Genomic DNA, 19749 nt, shown 5'->3' with positions numbered 1-19749 from the left:
GAGAATGTAAGTGACTTATCTAAGGTCATACAGCTAGTTGCTGTCAGAATCAGGATTCAAACCCAGATCTCTTGATGGTTAAGCCCAGAGTTTTCCTCCCTCATCAGACACATATGAGGTACCTATCACCTACGAGACTGTACGAACAGACTCAGCTGCTGTCTTCAAGGCATTTATGATGTAAGACAGATGAACCCTCTGACATAGGAATAGAAATACAGACCATGGGAAATAAACAAATTGGAAAATTAAATAGAAGATAGGAAACTCACTTCGAGGGGTGTTCAAGTATGTAAGAGAAGACCCCAGCATTTAGATGGGGGGAAATTGGCACCATTACTTATTATTCCTCCCCTTGCCAAGTTGTCTAGGATAATAGAACCACAGATTTAGAGGCAAAGGGAAACTTAGAGATTGCCTCATCCTTACAACACCCTCATTTTATAGGTAAGGAAACTCAGGCAGAGAGGATAAGTGATTTATCCAAGGTGTCACAAATAGTAAATGTCAGAGCAGAGATTTACATGAATGCTCTCTGATGCCAGATGTAGCTCACTTTCCTTTGCCCCATGCCAACTTAATCCTGAACAACTGCCAAGGAATCTCTTCAGCCCCGTTGATGGTAAGGCATTGGGTACTTTCTTGAAGGGCTGGTGCCCCCTTTCTGTGCCTCCTAATCCCACCCCAGAATGGAATTCAGTCCTTGATAAAAGGCAAGAAAAACAATTTCTTCTGCTCAGGTCCTTTCTGTGACCCAATGAGCCTCTCCAAGCTCCTTATATTGAGGAATATATGACTCTATAGCATGACATGTCCCCAAAATCTTAAGCTCTCATGACTCCTCCCCCTGAAGATCTTCAGTAATGGAGAGCTCACTGTGTCCTGGGACAATAGCTCCCATTTTTGGACCTCTCTAATTAGCAGGAAGGTTTTCTGGCCTGATACTTCCTAGCCATGTGATCCTGGGCAGGTTGGCCTCAGTTTCCTCATCTCTAAAATGGGTATAATAATGATTGCCTCTTAGGGTGGTTGTGAGGATAAAATGAGATAATATTTCTAAGGCTCTTTGCAAACCTTAAAATGCTATCTCCATGTTACTATTGTTATTATTATATCAAATGAAAACCAAATAAGATAATAATTGTAAAATTAGTACAAATGCTATATAAATGTTAGTTATTATTGTTATATAATGTTATTATATCATTGTATATCATTATGTTATGTATATAATGATATTAAGTCAAAATCTCTTCATTTTCTTCCAACTGCTCCTAATTCTATCTTTTTTTGTATTCTCAGTACTTACTGCTTTGGCCTTGCATGCACTAGGCACTGGATAAATGCTTGTCAAAGCTAAGAACATGATTAATTCCTCACCCTCCTAAGAGCCTTTAGACACTTGAGGTTCATCATCCTGACCTCCCTGAGGTTTCTCTTTTCTAGTCTCTGTGTCCTCAGCCTCTTGGGTTACTCTCAGTGTGGCAGAATATTGAATTCCCTCTCCTTCCTGGTCACCCTGCTCTGTTAATGGCCATCCCTAAAATGTCTCAACTCTGAAGGGCTCTATGTTCTGACCCAGGAAGTTTACAGCAAGCACACAAGGGCACCACACTTCACCGTGACTCTTCAACATCTTCCGATGCAGGTCAGCACAAGCTCTGCAACTTACAGTCTTCAAGAACACTGAGTGTTAGAGAAGTGGATCATAAAAGAGAATTTAGAACATTGATATGGAAAATGACATATCCAAGGTCACACAGTCAGCAAATGTCCTGCCTCTGTTGAGTTTTCTGTTCCTTGAAATTCTCAGGCCTCTCTCACATCATCTACTATCTAGCTGTGTCCTTCCGTATTTTAAAATAATAACTAATGATAGCTAGCATTTAGATAGCATTCTAAGGTTTACAAAGCACTTCACAAACACCATCCCATTTAATCCTCGCAACAATGCTGGGAGGTGGATGCCATTTTTATCTCCATTTTACAGATGGATAAATTACGGTTGAATGAGGTTAACTGACTTAACTCTAGCTAGTAAGTATCAGAGGTCAGATTTGAACAGATGATTTTTTGAATCTAATTGTAGGACTTTATGCTTACCCGAAATGCATTTCTTCTTTGATTTAGCCCATCATTCTAACCTGTCAGAATCTTGTCCTTCACCATGCCGGCTATTCCTCTCAGTTTCACGCTGTCCACAAAATTGATAAGCATGACATCTACGCCTTCATCAAAATCATTGATGAAAATGTTGAATAGAGCTTGGCCCCATGGTGCTCCACAAGAGAATCCTTCTGAGGCTGACACCAATCCATTAATCACCCAAGTTCCAAATCTACCTGGCAGTTCTATCCTACCCATATTCTTCCATACTGTTCATGAAAACCTTGTGAGAGATTGCCAAATGTCTTATTAAAAATCCAGAAATACTGTATCTGTGGTGCACCCCTTAACCACTAATTAATATTCCATCAAAAAAAAAAGGAAATGAAATTCATCTAGAATGATTTATTCTTGATGACCCCATGTGTTGGCGCACGGTGAACAATGCATCCCTTTTCGGTGCTCACAAACCACCTTGAACTGGTTTCCTTTATAGACCTTTCAGCTATGGCATTCTACTGACCTTGAACCCTAGGAATCCATTCTTCTCAAATTTAGGGTGTCCATGACATTTTGCTCTCGTTTCTCATCCTTATTGATCAAGAAATCTGAAACAGCATGATCATTTCCTCCAAGTTTCTAGCTACTTATTTAAATTCATTTTTATTTATTTCAATGATCCTTTCCTCCTAATGTTAAGAATTAAGAACAGAACTATAGTTCCCTACACTATTTCCTCTGCTAAGAATGAACTTATTATTAAAGCAAGTTAAACATTTTTTTTTTAAGCTGCTCTGATTTTAAGAGAGAAAACTCCAGCAAATGTCTGGATAGTTGTAGTCCCTCACCACTTTTATATCATTCTTCCTTGACAGTTTTATGATCCACTTCCAGAATTCATCATCCATTTCCTCCTTCTGGCTCGGTGGTCTGGAATATACTTCCACCATAATACCATTTTAGTTTCTCCCTCCATTGGTTCTCTTTCAAATGTCTAATGCCAAATGTTCCCCTTTCAGTTCATAGGTTTCCTCACAGTAGTATAACTTAATACATAATGCCATTCTACCATCTCATTTATCTAATCTGCTCCATTTTAATAAGATATCCTCCTCAAATGGCATAACCCAGTCTCTAGTCCCATTCTATTGCATCTTAGAACTAAGAGCAGTGGATGGAAATCACAGAAAGACAAATTTAATTGTGATTTACAGAACAGCTTCCTTATGACTAGAGCCATTCAAAAATAGAATAGGTGGCCTAGGGAGGCATCTATCAGCCAACAAATCAATCAGTAAATATTGATTAAAGTACCAGGAAATCATTGAGCTAAGACTGAAGGATAATTTTTAGGTATAGGTTGGCTTAGGTGGCATCCAATATCCCTTCTGTCTTATGTCTTCTAGGGTGTAGTGATACTTTTGAGGTCAAATTCACCTTTTTGCATTAAGGTCTCTAGCTTACTTTGTTCATTACTCACACTCTATACTTTTGTGCATGTAATGCTATCAATAGGTCATACTTTCTTGTCTCCCATGGATTATGGGAGCCTACGTTACGGATTTCTTTCTCATGTCATACTGTTCTTTTTTGTTGCTGAGAAGGAGCATGCCGTGGTGGGTAGGACTTGGAGTCAAGAAAACTTCAGTTCAAACTCTGTCTCAGACATTTTCTAGTGGTGTGATCCTAAGTTTCACTTAACTTTTCTGGTCCTAGGGAAATCATGACACTGTGAAGTGGTGAGATCCCCATGCCTCTGTCTTCCCCCAAAGTCTGGCCTTCCTCAGTAATATTGATGGGGCATTCTGTGTATCTCTCATGGGTCCTGTTCTTTCATGCTTTGGAACAATACTGTCTTCTTCTGATAAATGAGCTACTTTCTGGTCTATATCTATGGTTCTACTACATATCAACCTTAGCTCACAGAAGCAGGTAATTTACTATCTCTACTTCTATTTTCCATTTAGTGCTTTCTTGGTCAGATCAATGTATCTCCAGGCAAATATAGGCTTCCTATAGTGGTACATTAGTGAGTACTAGTGGTAGATTAAAGGGTAGCTAGGTGGTGCAGTGAACAGAATCAGAACTGGCGTCAGGAAGACCTGAGTTCAAATATGACTTCAGATATTTACTAGCCATGTGACCCTGGGCAAGCAAGTCACATAACCCTGTTTGTCTCAATTTCCTCATCTGTAAAATGATCTGGAGAAGGAAATGGTGAACCACTCCATTATTTTTGTCGAGAAAACCCCAAATGGGGTCCTGAAGAGTCAGACACAACTGAAATGACTGAAAAACCCTCTTTAGATATGTACTGTATATGGTCAAGAACCCATTTGAAGTCCTTGTACAGAAATTAAACACCTGTTTTCTGATACTATCAATCAACATTCAAACAATGAGCAAGTATCTCCCAAGTGCCAGGCATTGGGGTGCAAAGAGAGAAATGAAACCAGTCTTTGTCCTCAAAGACCTTCCATTGAGTTATATTGGGTTATATGGGTGGGAACATGTACATAAGGTGGGTCTATGTCAAATATACCCAAGGTGATATAGTAGGAGGGAGTATTTACACTGAATCCTGATGGAGAACAAGAATTTGCAGAGGTGGAGGTACATTCCGGGTCCAGGGAACAGCAGGTGAAAAGGCAGATAATCAAATTCTTCCTACAAGGGATGGCAAGAAGTCCTGTTTGGCCTGAATGGAGTATATAATGAAAGCTGGTAAGTTTGTTGGGGTTGAGCAGCAAAGGGCTTGAAATTCCAAGCAGAGAAACTTGTCTTTGATGCTAGGGGTAATAGGGAGCCACTGGAGTTTACTGAGAAGGGGAATGATGTGGTCAGATCTATGTTTTAGGAGAAAAACACTTTGGCAGCCATGGCCAAAGTGGAGAGGCTTAAGGAAGAGAGATCAACCAGGAGGTTGTTGGTGCAGTGCAGGTGAAAGGTGATGCGGTCATTCTAGGCCAACTAGGGTTGAAGCCAAGTGAGTAGAGAAAAGGAGGTAGTTGTGAGAGAAGTTAGAAATGACCAAATTTGGCAGCTCAGTGGAAGGATGAACAAAGCTGTGAGATGGAGGGTGATTTTGGCAGTGGTATATAAGATGACACTAGGTGGCACCATAGTGCACAGAGTGCTGGGCCTGGAGTCTAGAAGACTCATCTTTATGAGTTCAAATCTGACCTCAGATACTTCCTAGCTGTGTGACCCTGGACAAGTCACTTCACCTTGTTTGCCTCAGTTTCCTCATCTGTAAAATAAGCCAAAGGAAGAAATGGCAAATCACTCTAGTATCTTTGCCAAAAAAGAAAAAACCAACCCTCATTATGAAGTAAAAAGAGAGTCGGACATGATTGAAAATGATGACAAGACAACGTCAGATGGATTATAATGGGAGGTATGTAGTTTATATTTGCAGCCTTAAGGGTATAAACCAGGGCAGGGCCAGTTAGAATAGAAAATGCCAGAGAAGAGAGGGAGAGAGAGAGAGAGAAAGAGAAAGAGAGAGAGAGAGAGAGAGAGAGAGAGAGCACATATGAGAATAGATTAGGCTTAAAAACTGAGAGGAAGGAGGATCTGAGGACTAGTAGAATCAAAGAGGTTTTGACCCTAACGGTCTACAAGAAAGAAGAATCAGTTTGAAGAACCAGATGTCGGGTTTTGACAGGTTGAGTTTAAAATGCCTGTTAAAGTGGCTGAGGAGATGTATGATGGTCACTAAGAAGAAGTCAGGCCTAGAGATCCAGATTTTTGAGACAATTCTTTATAAAATGTCATTGCAGTCAGGTGAGATTGATGAGAGAAGGGCATTATAAGGGCACCACAGGCAAAGCCAAGAGAATAGGTTAATGTTCAGAAGGTGTCATCAAAGACAACATTGCTGAGCTGGTGAAACAAAGTCATCCCTACCCAGTCCTTTGGATGTTCTTTGCCTAAGATCTCAAAAATCTTACATCACAGCCCCATGTATGTGACTTTCTGAGGGATGAGTCCAAGGGATACATGCAGCACAGGGAAATATAGACATATAAGAAAAACTACCCAGGAAGCCAGATAATCTAGAATTGTACCACATCTTCTACCAAGAGGCTAAACTGCCCCTTTTCCTTTGCAAAACAGATAGTTCAACTACTTCAGCATGATGGGTCAGCCCCAAAACCAGTCCAGACGCCCATACTTAGTCTGTTTTTCTCTGCTGCCTCCGGAAAACCTTAGAGTAGAAATGGGGTCACCGCTCTTGTTAAAGATTTGGGGAAAAAAATTAAAATAAATAAACAAATACATAAAGAAAACTCAAATGATTAGGGTAACGTCTGTGCCCTTCTTACTAATTTCCCTACTTCTCTTTTTTGAACCTGGGTTTCTGTATCTCATCTGAGCTGACAGTTCTGTGGCCACCCATGGCCCTATCCATGTTGATGGCCATGGAAGACTGGACTTGCTCACTTTCTGAGGTGGGCTGTCTCATCCCTCCTCAGACAACCGGCTGGCCCATACTCCCAGGAGATCAATACATAGGTACTAGACTTAGAGTAGATAAATAGCTGGCTTTTCCCTGCTACGCTCACTCCCCGACTCAAGTGATCCTTACCAACTTCAGCCTTTGTGGTAACAGGGATTACAGGTGTGAGCTACCAGGTTCTGGTCTAATTGCCTTATTCTTTTCTAATGAGAAGAGAAAATGTCTTAGCTTTAAGGAATAGTTGAATTTATGGTATAGAAGGAGGAAGAAGGATAAGAACAGGAGTTATCAGAGAAGTAAGAGGAGAACCAGATAGGGTAATGTCATGGAAGCCAAGGTAAGAGAGAGTTTCAAGATTGAAGGGATGGTGAATAAGGCCAAATGGTGCAGAGAGACCAAGGAAAATAAATCTGGCAAATAATCTTGGATTGTTCTCATTGGATTCGATGATTCCAGAATAAAGGAGTGGAAGTCAAGCTATAAGGGGGGAAAGCAAAGAATGGGTAGAAAATGAAGGCAATGGGAGTAGACCACTTATTTAAGAAAATTGCTAAAGAAATGAGGGAAATCAGGTGGTAACTAGACAGCATAAAAAGATCAAATGAGGAGACCTGAATATATGTAAAGGCAGAAGAGAAGGAACCAGTAGAAAAGGAAAATTGGAAACATTGGAAAGAGAGAAGAAAATATTGAAAGGTGGTATAGGAAGAGCACAGTTGAATGAATTGATTTTAAAAATTAATAAAGAGTAACTCCTTCTTCTCAGATAGTGTGGGAGTCAATGTGGTACCATGAAAAGAAGCTTGACTTTGGGGTCAAAAGTCTTAGTGGCTTAGCTATCACTTATTAACTGGGTGAGCTTAGGTAAGACACAATTTTTCTTGGCCTGAGTTTTCTCATTTATAAAATGAGGACTAGATGACCTCTATCTATCTGCCCATCCTAATTCTGTTAGGAGGAGAGAAGAGAAGGGATCTTGGAAGCCTCCATTTCTTTCAATAAAGTAGGAGGTGAGAACATCTGCCAAGAAGGAGTGGAGAGCATGGTGAGTGTAAGGAGAATGGAGATAGTTTGGAACAGCTGTGGTGAGGATGCTGTCTCTATAGAGCAATACTCAGGTGTGAATGGTGCTGGCACTGGTAAACAAACCCATGGGTCATTTCAAATAATTCATAAACGGGAAATTGAGCAAGCTGACATGAGTGTAGAAGTGTTCTGTTTAGCCTCCATCGGCCCTTAGTTGAATTCAAGGAAGGTGAGTTTTGGCTATGTCTAGGTCAGTAGGGCCCAGCTGTAATGCCAAGGATCCATGTGGGGAAAAGGTGTTGGTAAAAAGAGAGGGCAGCAACATCAAACCAGCTGCTCTGGGGTTTGCACCTGTTAGAGAGGAGGGGAAAGGTCATGGAGGACAGTTTGGGTTCTACTGTTTTGCTCTTTCTTGACCTAGGAGTTTCTCTCTTTCCTTCTGGTCCCCTGGGGCTTCTGCAGGAGATGGATAAGGCACTAGAGAGTCCAGGGAGGAAGGGGCCTCTCATGCAAGACCACCGGGCTTTCAATGTCACGTTCTCAGACATTTCTGGATTCTAGGTCAACATGAAGAAAATTCCTGCAGTCCGCCATGTGAAACCAAGAACCAAGCCATCCAGAAATTACTGCACTTTAGCAAAAGTTATGGAAGGGGTGTGCTACAAGGTGCATGCCACTCTTCGGGCTACAAGGAGGAAATAACGCTTGGCTCCCTTAGCCTCTGGGTGCTAAATTCTTACCTTGGTGGGCTTGGCCATGCCTGGGGAGGAAGGAAAACATGGAGAGGGGAGAACAGGAGGGGCCCTTTCCTGATCCCCTCCCTCCACTCATTGCTAGTGCTTTATCCATGAGATTTTCTCCCATTTACCCAGTATCTATCTTATACTTACATAGTATTTACATGTTGACTTCTCCATTAGAATGTGAGTTCCTTGAGAGCAGGGACGGTGTTTTTGCTTTCCTTTGTATCCATAGTGCCTGTACAGTGCTGGTTTAAGTTAGCTTAGCATAGTACATGGAACACAGTGGTCGCTACCATGTGCCAGGTAACATGCCAAGTGCTTTCCAAATATCATTTGATCCTCACAACAAACCTGGGAGGCTAGTGCTATTATTAGCCCCATTTTACAGTTGAGGAAACTGAGGCTGGCAGAGGTTAAATGACTTGTCCAGGGCCATACAACTAGGAAATGACTGAGTTGTTTTTTTTTTAAAGTCAGGTCTTCCTGAGCCCACTGATCCATTTAACCACTGATCCATTACTGGTCACAGGATTGTAGATCATAGAATGTAAGATCAAAGATTTAGAGCTGGAAGGGATTCTCCCCATGCCCTGGCACCGGTTGCCTTCCCTCCATCCAACCCCATTCCCCTTTCAGCTTCTTTTGGTGAGTTGTCTTGCCCATTAGCATGTAAGCTCCTTGAGGGCAGGGTCCGTCTCTTTATTTATATTTGTGTCTCTAGCTCAGCACCACTGACACATATATGCTTACTGACAATTGACTCAGAGGTCTCCTAGCCTCCATGAGCTCCTCATTTTGCAGAAATGAAGGGAGAAGTGACTTGCCCAACATCTCATAGGGAGTACGTGTCTGAGGCAGGATTTGAGCCCAGGCCCTTTCATTCCAGAGTCCATTCTTGTCTGTTTCTGAGACTTTTCCTAAAGTCTTTGCAGGGTAGTAGATGCTCCTTTAGCAAAGTCTTTGAGACCCCAGGGCTACAGCTTCACCATGACAGGGAAGTTAGGAGGCAGACACTACTAGTTACTTAACAGGGATATGGAGAAAGTAATTGTTTGGTTCAGTTGTTTCCAGCTCTTTCTGATCTCATTTGGGGTTTTCTTGGCAGAGATACAAAAGTGATACTAAGCCATTTCTTTCTCCAGCTCATTTTACAGTTGAGGAAACTGAGGCAAACAGGGTTAAATGACTTGCCCAGGGTAACACAGCTAGTGAATATGTGAGGCCAGAAATAAACTCAGGTCCCCCTGACTCCAGACCCAGTGAGTGGTCTATCCACTTTGCTATCTAGCTGCACTAGTTAGCTGGAGGATTTGACTCTTAATACAAAGAACTCCCAGGTAAGGAAACGTCCTTTACTAATGCAGGCTGGCACATTCTCTGCATCTTATAGGCTTAGTAGGGATGAAAGCACTCAGAAGGGAGATGACCTGCCCAGAGTTCTGTAGCCAGTCAGAGTAAGAGACAAGACCCTGAATCTCTCCGTTTCTTGCCCTCAGGCTGATTTTCAATTACCAAACACATTAACCCAAGTTTGTTGACCAACAGCCCACCAGAAACTCTTTCCCCTAGCCTGGCTGTTTTGGAGGAGTTGGACTGTTTTCTGGAAACCGCCTCTTTCTCTGGGGAATGATCTCACGGCACCAATTCCTTGCCTCCGAGAGATTTCCCCTAATAGAGTTCCAAAGTTTGTAGTATGAGAGTCAAAGTGGAACAGGGCACTGAGGACCTGGAAACAGGACTGCCCTGTGCCATGAAGCCCATGGCAAGAGTGTGGGAATGAAGATGAGGAAGATGATGGGCATTTGGAGATGTGTCCCACAATGAGGTGTGGCTTCCATTTCACAGTCTTACCCTCCGACTGACTTTGCCCTCCTTGTAAAGGGGCTCTGACCAGTGTGCCCACCTGTCTGGCTTCTCCTGAGGCTGCCATGTAGTGATTATACAGATGAGAAAACCAAGGCTCTTTGTGGAGAGAAATGGGGCAAGCACATGTACCCTCAATCAAGACTGGTTCTGATCCCTATCATTTATAGATTCAGAGCTGGAAGGGACCTCAAAGACTATCTCACGCCCCCATCCCCCTCATACTAGGACACCAAGGCCCAGCGAAATTAACTGATCTGCCCAAAGTGAAATAAGTTCTCAAGTATAGTTAAGAGATGACTTGATTCACAAATCATTCATTTCAAAACCAGATAGCAGAACTGGGATTTGAATTCAGGGCCTTTGACTCTAAAATCAGCTTTCTCCTTCGTAGGGATGCCCTTCTGAAAATGCTTCCCTTGGTCCTGGTCTCTGTCTCTGTTTTTTCTTTTTCCTCTCTGTCTCTTTCTCTCAGAGTCTGTCTCCCTTTCTTTGTTCCTCTCTCTGAATCTCTGTCTCTTCTTTCTGTTTCTATCTCTCTCCAAGTCTCTCTTTTGGTACATCCTGTCACCAGCTCCTTGCTTGAGAGCGACAGGCTTGAGCAGCAGTAGCCCATCTCAGGGCATCGGGGAGCAGGCAGAGGGTCCTCTAGGGCACAGACAGACATTCCCCACCTGCCCAGGGAGCTCAGCCTTGCTCAGCTGGACTCGAGGGCTCAGGAGGCTCAGGCAGTGGGCTGAGCACAGGGCGGACCAAGGGTTCCCTCAGGTGGACAACAGCGGCAGCTACAGCCTGACTGGTAACAATTCTGCCTGGGGCTGGTTCACTCCTCACCCAGTTTGTGGTGCTTTGAGTCTTAGAGGTCTAGCCCACACCCACTGCCCCTACCCATTCTACAGATGAGGCAACTGAGGCTCAGGAGGTGGAGCGACTTCCCTGAAGTCCTGTGCCAAGTGTCAAATCTACCTCCTCTGAATCCAGACTTGAGTGACGCTCCATCGTTCTGACCCCAAGGAGAACTGACGTAGGAATGTCACACCCTAGGGCAGGCCCATAGGGGAGACATTTTTCACTGTGGGAGTAAGGGTTGGCTTTTTGCGCCGTGCCCCCCCCCCCCCAATCACACATCCAAGGAGCATCTGCTATGGGGTGGGAGCAAATAAACTTTGAAGGTCCCATCTGCCTCGGGGAAGAGCAGCCCCTTCTGGACTTAAAGGATCAATTAAGGCCATTTTCCTAGCTAATGACTGGGCTACAGTGAGCTCAAGGTTGGTCAGGACTCCCTTAGGGTTGAATCAGTTCTCCCTCACATACATGCACCCAAAGACATGGGCTGATGTAGACACAAAGCTTGTAGAGGCATAGGCACATGGTATAAACCTCGAGACACCACCCCACCTCAGGAAAGCAGCAACCCTCAGCTCCCGAGGACCACCATTCACCATCAGTACTGCGGTGTAGACCATGAAAGCACACACCAGGATGCATCACTCATTAGCTTCTATTTACTGAGCACCCACTGGGTGCATGCCATTGCTTTCCTGGAGCCAGGAGGAGTTCAGAAGACAATGAAGAAGCAGCCTTTGGAAGTGTGTGCTCTCCTGGATGTTGAGGACAGGCTGCAAATGGAAGAGGCAGGGAGGCCCAAGCATGGCTGTGGGGACTGGACGGATGGGGGTTGGAGGGTGAACCTTCCTTGCTGGCTGGTTCACTTGGCTGAGCAGAAACAATGAGGGCCCCTCCCCGCTCTCCGTCCCTCAGCCTTGACCTCGGCCTCCCACATGTGCTGACGTAGTCTTCGTACCTCGGCTGGGAAAGACCAGAATAAACCAGGGCTCTGGGGATCTGGAGCCATTTCTGGGGGGGTGGTTCCTGTGGGGATCTTGGTGGAGACATCAGAAGCCAGAATCCATCCCTCACAACCAAGGAAAGAGGGCTTGCCAGGCCAAGGCTGTGGCTCCTTCTGCTACAGAGGGAGAAGACACTTTTCCATGGGTTTCCAGAGGGCTGCATTATGTCAGGGTGGTCCTGGCAGGGAGTCAGGCTCAGGGCAGTCAAGAGCATGGCTGGGAGGAAAGATGGGACTCCATAAGGATTTCCAGAGCCCATAATCCTCCATCTAAGCCATCACTCCCATTGTATAACTGGTCAGAGGGTGATTCTGCTGTCTGGGGGAACTGGGCTGGAATACTGGGGAGCTAGGGTATGCTGCAAAGGAAGTCCTGTTTTCTGCTGCCCCTTAGAGGAGTCATCACCCCCGTGCATCCCTCCCTACGTGCTCTTAGGGACCGGGGAGGAAGGGGAAGGGTCCAGCAGTGAGACCCTTTTTCCTGCACCTCAAGAAACAAAGGCCACTTGTTCCCAGAGTTCCAGGTGTCTTTCCTCAGCCCTGCAGTTTCTGGAGAGTGGAAGGTTTTCTCCACCCCATTCTGCTCCCCCCCCTCCCCAGACACTTGGCTCTGCTTGGCTGATCACCGAATGGGTGTTCAAGCCAGGGGCCTCTCCCAGCTGGGAGGGCCAGGGGAGGGGGGAGGGGCAATAAGGATGAGGAGGAGGAGGGGCCAGGACTTTTGGGGAAAATGTTGCCTTGCCAGGCTCCATCCTGGGACACCTGCTGAAGCCAAAGCTGGATGGGAAGGGGAGAGGGGGGAGTGACTAGGCCCACACTTTTTCTCTTTCATATCTGCCAGGCCAACCTAGAGAGCTCTGTAAGCCTGCACATACAAGGGCTCGGGGTTCGTTTTCTCCAGGGTGGGGGAGACCCTAGAGCCATCAATAGATTAGACCCTCCCAAACTCACCCCAGGGGCTTCTCTAAGCAGGCAGCCTGGCCTCTCCAACTCTGAACCTTCGACTCCCTTTTTTCTGGACCTTATGCTTCTGGTGGTATGTATGAGAGATAGCACTCTAGGTGTTCTCTAGCACCCCAGAACTAGACATGAATGTAGAGAGTATCTAGTCCAGTTGAGTTTTAGAAACATGTCCCACATTAGGTCAGGGGGAGAAGCCCAGGTCTCTGTTCTCTGTCTCCCCTTGCCTTCTGTCCCTGCCCCCCAATAAGCAAGCATGAATTCTCTGGTGGGTGGGGAACATGGGGCTCATTCTCCACCTTCACTTCTCTCTCACTCTGGGAGGCTGGGGGTGGGGGATGTGATTTGAAAGTTGAAGGCTAGAGGAAATTTGGTGACTTCCATGAAGTTAGGAGGAGGACAGGGTTGGAAGGAAGAGGAAGAACAAACAACTAGACACAAAAGGGAGGAGGGAAGAATCCTAAATCCCAGAAATGAATAAGCCACCTGCAAGGGATGCAGTCTGGGGGGGGGGGGGAGGACTGGTCAGGACCTGCTCAGCCTGGAGGTACAGACAGACTGAGGCTGGTGGTTTCTCTCCATTGCATAGCATTGACTCCTGGGTTGGATTTACCAGGGGCCTTGTCCAGCTCCCTGGTTCACAGCTGGTTCCGGTTCCTCTTGGGGATAATCTTGCGGTATGTCCTTCTCTCAGAAATGTTCCGCTTCACCTTGGCTGTGGTGGGGGCCTCTTCCTGGTGCAGGGAGGGACTAGAATGGGATTTCTTGAGGCTAGGCTCTGGTGTCCAGGTCCCCTCAGCCTCCTTTGTCATCTGGCTCTCCCATAGGTCCAAGTCATCAGAGGGGTAGCGCAGGCGGGTCACCAGTAGCAGTACGTAGGTCTCATAACGGGTTTTCTGTAACACACAGGTCCCTTCAGTCCCTTGTCTTAGTATAAGTCCCACTACAAAAGGGAGGGAGGGAGAAGAACTGACCTGGAGCAGGGCAGAAGGTGGCATAAGGCTGGGGACCCTGCAGAAGAGTTGGTATATGCATGACTGGGGTGATGGGGACAGCCCCATGATCTTTTCAAGTTGGGGTATGGGGAAGACTTCTCAAGTATGTGTATTTGTATGTGTGAGTGTGTATGTGTGAGTGTGTATAGATAGATTTGAGAGGGACAGAGGGAGAAAGAGGGAGAGACAGAGAGAGAGAGGAAAAGTAGAAAGGCGAGGAGAGCGATGATAGATGGAAAGATGGATGGATCACATAGTTATGGGCATATGTGTAGTGAAGATGCCTAGTCTTCGCTACTTGTCCCCAAGCTCAGCCCCCAAAGCAGAGTGGCAGAAATGGACTAGATTACTGGCAGAAGCTCTTCCCTCCCTCCAATACCACACTTTACTGGCAGAAACATGCCCATATTGTGTAGTTAGAGATGCCCAGCACTGATATTTTCCAACAAATCCCCAGTCCCTCAGCCATTTGAACCCTCCTCCTCTGGCATTGCCCAGAGCACAGGAAATGTTCTGCCTGTCCTTATTCGCTGCTTTGTATGCAGGGGAGGATCTGATCAGGGTGGACCCTCCAAACAGTGAAGAGTGTAGTTCCTCTAGGACTTAATATATAGTTTTGAAGAGGGGAAAAACCCCCAAACAAAAACAAAAAAAAACCACCATCCTAAGCCCAACCTGCTGATGAGATTCCCTGGGCTTTAGCTGGAATGGTCCTAGGTTGACAAGTCCTTCTGTCTTGTTGGGGTTGGCTATCACTTATGCCCAACTGGCAGAGAATTTAAGAACCAATGAGAACTTTAAAATTTATAGGTTTAAAATCACTGGAGAAAAAGGAACCCACAGAGGTATAACCAGGGTTGCAGACCTAGGCCTTTGCCTTAGGGTGCTGATTTTGAAAAAACAAAAGAAACAGAGATCTAATCAGGGTCACAGACTAGACTTTTAGGGGACATTGACAGTACTTGATCTCCATTAGCTAAGAAGAAAGATGATTCCCTAATTCCTGAGACTAATGAGTCAAAATAGGAAGCTACCAGCTGGCAGCTTCCTTTGCCTAGAAGCATCAGCCAGGCAAGCTCCTTCTCAGTCCAGGGCATTCTGGGGTCTATCACCCCTTCAAGGGACACGGTCTTAGGGCCTCCCCGGCCTTACCCCCATCTTAAAAAGTTGATTTGAGGGTTTGCTCCCTTCAAGTGACTTTCCCCCAGGCACCTCAGGGTTCTTTAAACCTTTTGCTCCAGATACAAGAAGTATTAGTAACAAGCCTGTAGACAATGCTTCAAGAAATAAGGTGGAAATTCAGAGGCAAATCTGAATTTGGACAAAAGAAAAAACTTGGTGCCCTTTCCAGATTTATTGGCTATGCTAGTTGAGAAACATCAATTTGTATATTATCTAAACTTGGGCAGCCCGTAAAAAACCATGCTAGGTAAATTCAGAGATGCAAAGACCTGTAGGAACAATTTATGGCTGACAAGAAAGTATTTTTTTTTCTAATTTTATGGAGGAAAACAAAATAAGCCCAAAGGAAAATGATTTGGGTTAAAAATATAAACTTATAGCATTCTGTGCTCTGTCACAGGCCTACAGAGACTTTGGCCAGGGAAGTATTCTCAGACTCAAGAGAATAGAGGTACAGAGGGCCAAGAACCTGCTGATCTCCCAGCTTCTGAGCATTTATCAATGTCTCCTATCCCCTCGGGCACCTTATTGATGCACAGGGTGGAACCACCCAGGGGAGGAAAGTACAGGAACACAGCTAATGGGAGAAGAGCCGTGATGGGGGGAGTGGAGGAAGAAAAGGGAAATGGTCGAATAGCTGTAGAGAAGGCCTCACTTACCTCATACTCCAAGTACTCCTTTCGGAGCCTGTACTCCTCTAAGTCTCGACTCCGGCCTCTCCGCTCAGGCAGGCTCTTCTGAAGATCTATTAGGTCGTCAGAGGCTGCATCCAAACAGCTCTCATGGGACCGGTGCTGCTCCTCCTGTGTTTTAAAGGGGGCTGGACTGAGGCTAATGCCTCACCTTGGGACTGGCCAAAGAGCCACTATAAATGGGTCATCTGGATCCCCCCATCACCACCATGGGGGTCCCTGCCCTCTACCCTCTCCTTTGCCCAGGGATTAACATACCAGGGAGCTCCTGGCTGGGCCAGTGGGGAGGATGGGTCGAACAAATTTCCGTTGAGAGCCCACAGCAGCAGGAAAGGGTGGTGCAGAGTGGGTGGCTGCAGCCAAGTTGATCCGGGAGATCCAAGAAGTCATCTCTTTGGCGGTTCTAGAGTCAGCATCGCAGAAGTCATTGAGTGGGATTGGGAACAAAGGAGAGAAAGCAGTCAGTTCTCTATTAATTTTCCCTGTTTCTCACCCTTAAACCATCCCCCCCCCCATGCCAAACATACCCATTTTCTCTATTTTTATTATCTAGTTCCCCCCCCCCCCCAGAAAGCACACTCCCTTAGGGTTTCATGGTGAGGTGTGGTCCAAATCAATAGTGGACTGAGCCCAGTTCTCAGCCAACAGCAAAGGGCCAGTAAGGGCTGAAGTTCCAGGAGAGGGTAAAAAGGAAGTTTTATGAGAGCCCCAGAAGTGTTCTGAGAGTCACCGCTGGGTTCCATACTCCTTCATCCTATCCTCCTGTAAGAACTCACGGTGCATGGAAGAGGTAGAGACGCCAATCAGCTGTGCGTAGTTGAAAGACGTGAGGTTTCTTGGTATAATGGACAGCTGGGACTGCCAGTGCGTGATGTACCCCCACAGCTTCCTCTGGCATGGGCCCTTCCAAGGGCCAGTTTTCCGGACAGGACTCTTCTCCCTGCCCCAGGGGGATGAGACTTAGAGATGAGAAGAAACTTCCCAGCTCTCCAGAGGAAATGTGGACCAGGATTTGACACTGGGCTCCCATCCCCTCTCCAACAGGATTCTAGGCTGCCCACCATTTGGATGTCATGCTTACCTTCAGAAAGTAGAGCACCATCCCTCGAAGAAGGGTGTGGAACATCTTCCAGCCACGCTTCCCCCATGGAGCTATCCAGAGAAGAGGAAAGAAGGTGGTGGGCATGCAAGTAAGTCCAGGTGTCTGAGGCTTTGTCCCAAGGAGTTCTCCTTGGTGCCATCCTCTAATCAGGGAGGGAGGAACCTTTTCTGTGCTTATCAGGTTGGCCCTGGGATAAGCAGTGCTTTCCTAGATAGGAGAGGAGGTACTTGAGGGGCCTCTGAACCCAGTTTTTTGGGGGGGAAAGGTGCATTTCAGGTCCCCTAACCCTCTAAGGACAAGAGCTAGAACCCCACATTTACTCCAGGGTAGGGGGTAGTTCTCCCAGCTCTCAGCAGCCCTGTGTTAAAAGTTAGACTGGACAGGGGTTTCCAGACCAGTATTCCCCACTTGCACCTATAGTCACTGAGTTTGCCCTAGGCATCAGAGTGGACAAGTCAGGTGGAACAGTGAATAGAAAACTAGGCATGGAGTCAGGAAAACCTGAGTTCCAATCTGACCTCAGTCATTTCTTTGCTATGTGACCCTGGGTAGGTCACATAACCTTTGCTTAACCTCAGTTTCCTCCACTGTAAAATGGGGATAGTAACATTACCTACTTGTAAAGATCCAATTAAATAATATTTGTAAGGCGCTTAGCATCCTACTTGGCACATAGTAGGTACTATACCAATGCTTGTCCCCTTCCCTTTCTCCTTAGCGATTCCCTGCCTTCCCCCTTTCCCAACAGCCTTGGCCACTGAGAAGTTCCAGCCCTGGCCAAGTTTTTCCATGGGAAGCTGTGTGACCTACCACTCATGGAAATGCAATTCTATTCCCTGGGAAAAAGACAGAATAAAAATAGCCCAGTTCAAATGCCTTGTCCTCTGTGCAGCTTTTTGCGATCTTCCCCCAACCAGAAAAGATTTCTTCCCCTAGGTGGCGCAGTTGACAGATCACTAGACCTGGTTCAAGAAGAGCAAAGTTTGAATTCTGCCTATCTAGGTGACCCTGGGCAACTCAGAATTTTTCAGTCTTCATTTCCTCATCCACAAAGTGAGGATAATAACACCACCTACCACATGCTACTGCTATGAGGTTCAAACGAGATAACGTTTAGACGCATCATACAAAGGTGAGCTGTGATGAGTTCTTACTGTCCCTCTGTGTGCACCACAGGTCTTTTCTCAGTCTGTTTTGTATTAGGGCTATTTCTATATCGCTTTCTTCTCCATCAAAATTTTAAGCTTTTTGAACTGACGCTGAGTGAAGTGAGCAGAAGAAGGAGAACATTGCATACGGTAACAGCCACATTGTGTGATGAGCAACTTTGATAGACTTAACTCTTCTCAGCAATGCAGGAATCTAAGACAATTCCAAAAGACTCATGATGGAAAATGCTATCCACATCCAGAGACTATGAAGTCTGAATGCAGATCAAAGTACACACTATTTTCCCTCTTTTTTTTCTCTCTCATGTTTTTTCCCTTTTGTTTTGATTCTTCTTTCACATCATGACTAATGTGAAAATATGTTTAATATGATTGTACATGTATAGCCTATGTCAGATTACTTACTGTCATGGGGGAGCGAAGGGAAGGAGGGAGAAAAATTTGGAACTCAAAATTGTACAAAAATGAATGTTGAATATTATCTTTACATGCAATTAGAAAAAAATAAAATACTATTAAGAAAAAAAGAAAATAATTTAAACTCTTTAAGGATGCATCTTGTTCACTTTTGTGTCTTCCCCCATAATCATTTGCATGTAGTGGGCACTCAAGTCATGTTTGCTGACCTAGACAGTGGGGACAGTCAGTTTATGTACTTGTCTCATACACGCGCGCACACACACACACACACACACACACACACACACACACAGCCTCAAACACTCACTCTTTTTCCCATCAACATCAGCGTGCATCTTTCGAGCGAGGAGTCCTTGCTTGTAGGTGGGTACATTAGGGTCTTGGGCGAATTGGACCAAGGTGTTGCGTCTCTTCTGGCTGCCTGAAATGGATGGCCTGTGCTTCATGGGCTTTGTGGCTAGCTCCTCCTCTTCGTCCCTGTGAGATGAGGAGCCAAAGTGTATGAGGGCTGATTGGGATGATGAAAGGCATCCTTTAGAGGTACAGTCACAGTAGAGGAAATAGCTCTGAGGGCATAGGGGAGAGAATACTGCCCTTGGAGTCACATAGATCTGAGTTCAAATCCTGCCTTAGACACTAGCACGTAATCCTGGGTGAGTCATAACCTCCATCTGCCTCAATTTTCTCATCTATAAAATGAGAGATAGTGATAGAATCTATCTCACAGGGTTGTTGTGAGGACCTACTGACAGAAAGTGCTCTACAAATTTTTAAAAATTTATTTCATTCCAAACTTAAGAAATAAAACAACCATTTCCATAATATAGAAGAATAGAAAAAATGATTGTACATCAAACTGAAAATCTATTATATACAATCTGCTATTCCTTTTAAATATATAATAAAGTTCTCATGTAACTTTCTTTATTTCCTCCTTTTATCTTCCCCTCCCACTTCCTTTTTCAGCTGTCCATTATGCTCTCTGTATATAGATCAGAACTCACCTGGGCTCCACTTCTCCTCCACCCTTCTTTAGACACATTGGATTGACACAATGTGTCAATTGGGTTGGGGCTTCCCCTTTTCCCATTGGTAGCACAGACCAGGTCCATGCTTCTATCTCTTTGTCCAGAACAAGCTCATGGACCTGTCCCTGAGGTTGCTTAAGTGGCCCATGGTT

The 19749-nt window shown here is 45.3% G+C and overlaps 1 protein-coding gene across 8 annotated transcripts in view; it reads right to left on the bottom strand.

Moving 5' to 3' along the window:
- Nucleotides 1–11683: 11683 nt before the first annotated feature.
- Nucleotides 11684–19749, bottom strand: part of PSD4 (pleckstrin and Sec7 domain containing 4) — a 65070-nt gene continuing 57004 nt past the window's right edge. For 7 of the 8 annotated variants that reach the window (XM_072636789.1, XM_072636794.1, XM_072636792.1 and 4 more), the window contains exons 11-16: nt 18877–19046; nt 16960–17030; nt 16655–16818; nt 16137–16281; nt 15846–15989; nt 11684–13905 (exon numbers count right to left, since the gene is read on the bottom strand). In XM_072636789.1, the coding sequence (XP_072492890.1) occupies nt 13648–13905; nt 15846–15989; nt 16137–16281; nt 16655–16818; nt 16960–17030; nt 18877–19046 (952 nt within the window). In that variant the 3' untranslated portion in view covers nt 11684–13647. The remainder of the gene's footprint in view (nt 13906–15845; nt 15990–16136; nt 16282–16654; nt 16819–16959; nt 17031–18876; nt 19047–19749) is intronic. The other variant, XM_072636796.1, reaches the window with a different exon arrangement.

Source organism: Notamacropus eugenii, chromosome 1 (assembly GCF_028372415.1).
Source record: "Notamacropus eugenii isolate mMacEug1 chromosome 1, mMacEug1.pri_v2, whole genome shotgun sequence".
Classification (NCBI taxonomy): domain Eukaryota; kingdom Metazoa; phylum Chordata; class Mammalia; order Diprotodontia; family Macropodidae; genus Notamacropus; species Notamacropus eugenii.
The sequence above is the reverse complement of the archived record's forward strand: the minus strand, read 5'-3'. Positions and strand labels throughout refer to the sequence as shown.